At 66.3% G+C, this 1,838-nt stretch overlaps 1 protein-coding gene across 1 annotated transcript in view; it reads left to right on the top strand.

Moving 5' to 3' along the window:
* The window catches only part of KIRREL3 (kirre like nephrin family adhesion molecule 3), a 395,674-nt gene that overhangs the window by 377,756 nt on the left and 16,080 nt on the right, over nucleotides 1–1,838 (top strand). The window contains exon 14 of the mRNA XM_006140642.3: nucleotides 434–534. Coding sequence (XP_006140704.1) covers nucleotides 434–534 — 101 coding nt within the window. The remainder of the gene's footprint in view (nucleotides 1–433; nucleotides 535–1,838) is intronic.

Genomic DNA, 1,838 nt, shown 5'->3' with positions numbered 1-1,838 from the left:
CGCCCGACCACCCCCCCCCCCCCCCCCCCCCCCGCAGAGAGCGCGTGGGGTGTGGTCCCAGGGGCCGGGCCGGCCGGGCCTGCCCTTGCACTGCAAAGAGCCCACTCCTCTTCCCCAGCGCCGGAGCACAGCTGCCCCATTTGTGAGGCAAGGGCGCCCTCACCTGGACGGCTGGGAGATGCCAGAAGGGAGCCCTGTTCAGGCTGGCCCCGTCTTCCTTTACCCCAACTCCTGGGCTCCCTCACGTCAGGAGGCTCCACCCCCAGCAGCCAGCGTGTGCCCACACACCTCCCCTCCTCACGGCCGTCCCTGGGAGGTGGTGAGCGCTGGCCCGCCCTGCGCACACACGGGCTAGCAAATGCTCACCAAGGGCTGGGCTCGCGAGGGCTTCAGCTGGGAGCCCAGCTCCGCCCTAACGCGTGTGCCCCCACAGGCCCCCCGATCATCTCCAGCACCCAGACGCAGCACGCCCTCCACGGGGAGAAGGGCCAGATCAAATGCTTCATCCGGAGCACGCCGCCACCGGACCGCATCGTGAGTGTTCTGGACGCGAGCTGCTGGTCTCGGGCTCCCGGAGGCGGAGTCGCAAGCAGCCTTCGTCCCCATCGGGCTGTGCTCCTGCATCTGCCTGTCCCCCTCACGCCAACACGAAGATTTCTAACTGAGCCCACCCCCAGGGCAGGGCGGCAGTGAAGGAGCCGAGGGCCAGCCGCCACTTCCCTCCCCAGGGCGCGCAGCCAGGCCCCTCTCCAGCCGTCTCCGGCCCAGCGCAGCACACAGTCGGGCAGCCCTTTCCTATCCCAGAGGCCTCCTCTGAAGTCTCAGCTGCCCTGGACGGCCATGCCCTGCCCGTGACCAAGAGCGCCTTCCCTCCTCGGACCCCACCCCTGAGACACTCTGTAGCGTTCACTCCCAGTCCCCCAGGCACCCGAGTCCACCTGAAGTCAGCAGAAGCCCAGGGTAAAACAGGCGGCCCCTCGCGGCATTGCCAAAGGGAAGGTGGTCTAGGATCCCAGTGTCCGGGACAGTCCTGCGAAAGACCACCAGGGTCAGCCCCACAAGGCAGCTGCACTTTGCTTGGGGCAGCCATGCCTGCGGGCGGGCCGAGCTCCTCACTGAGCAGCCAAGAGCAGCCTTGCAGACCCCGGCTGCTGGCGTCCCGGGGGCCGAGAGGCTGCACAGTGCTACTGCTGGCGCAGTGTCTCAGGCATGCGCTTCTGTTCATCGCGCTAAGTCACGTGAGACTCAGGAGGAGTCATGTATGTGACAAGGACATGCCCCTGCTCAGCCCTCGCTGACGCAGAGCTCCGGCCCACCACCTGTTCTTCCCAGACACTGACTCCAGGCCAGTGACCTGCAGCTGGGGCGATCTTGTCCCGGAGGGCCAGCTGGCAGTGTCTGTGGGCATTACTGACGGAGCTTCCAGCCGGGGACGCTGCCAGCATCCCCAGTGCCCAGGACGGCCCTGTCTGGCCGGAGTGTCTGAGCCCCAAGGCTGAGCACATGATGAGCCAGGGCGTGTGAGGGCTCCCACGGAGGGGCACAGCACACGCGTGAGCCGACCCCGAGGATAGGCAGCCGTCGTCCTTGTAAACTGAACAGGAGGTGACAGACACGGCACTCCACACGGGGACTTCGCAAAGCTCAACAAGTGGAATTAAAGCATGGCTTCATTTAGGTACAAAAGTGCCCTGAAAGCCACGCGTCGTAGGTGACATGCCTTCGCCGTGAGCTTCCCGAAGCAACCTCAGAAGCGTAGCCATCACCTGTCCTCCCGGCTGTGCTGGCCTCAGACCGGCCAGCCGCACCCAACACCCCAAGGAGAGCAGAGGGGGGCG

Source organism: Tupaia chinensis, unplaced genomic scaffold, assembly GCF_000334495.1.
Source record: "Tupaia chinensis unplaced genomic scaffold, TupChi_1.0 Scaffold000037_4, whole genome shotgun sequence".
NCBI classification, from domain to species: domain Eukaryota; kingdom Metazoa; phylum Chordata; class Mammalia; order Scandentia; family Tupaiidae; genus Tupaia; species Tupaia belangeri.
This window is presented reverse-complemented; position numbering and strand designations above follow the sequence as displayed.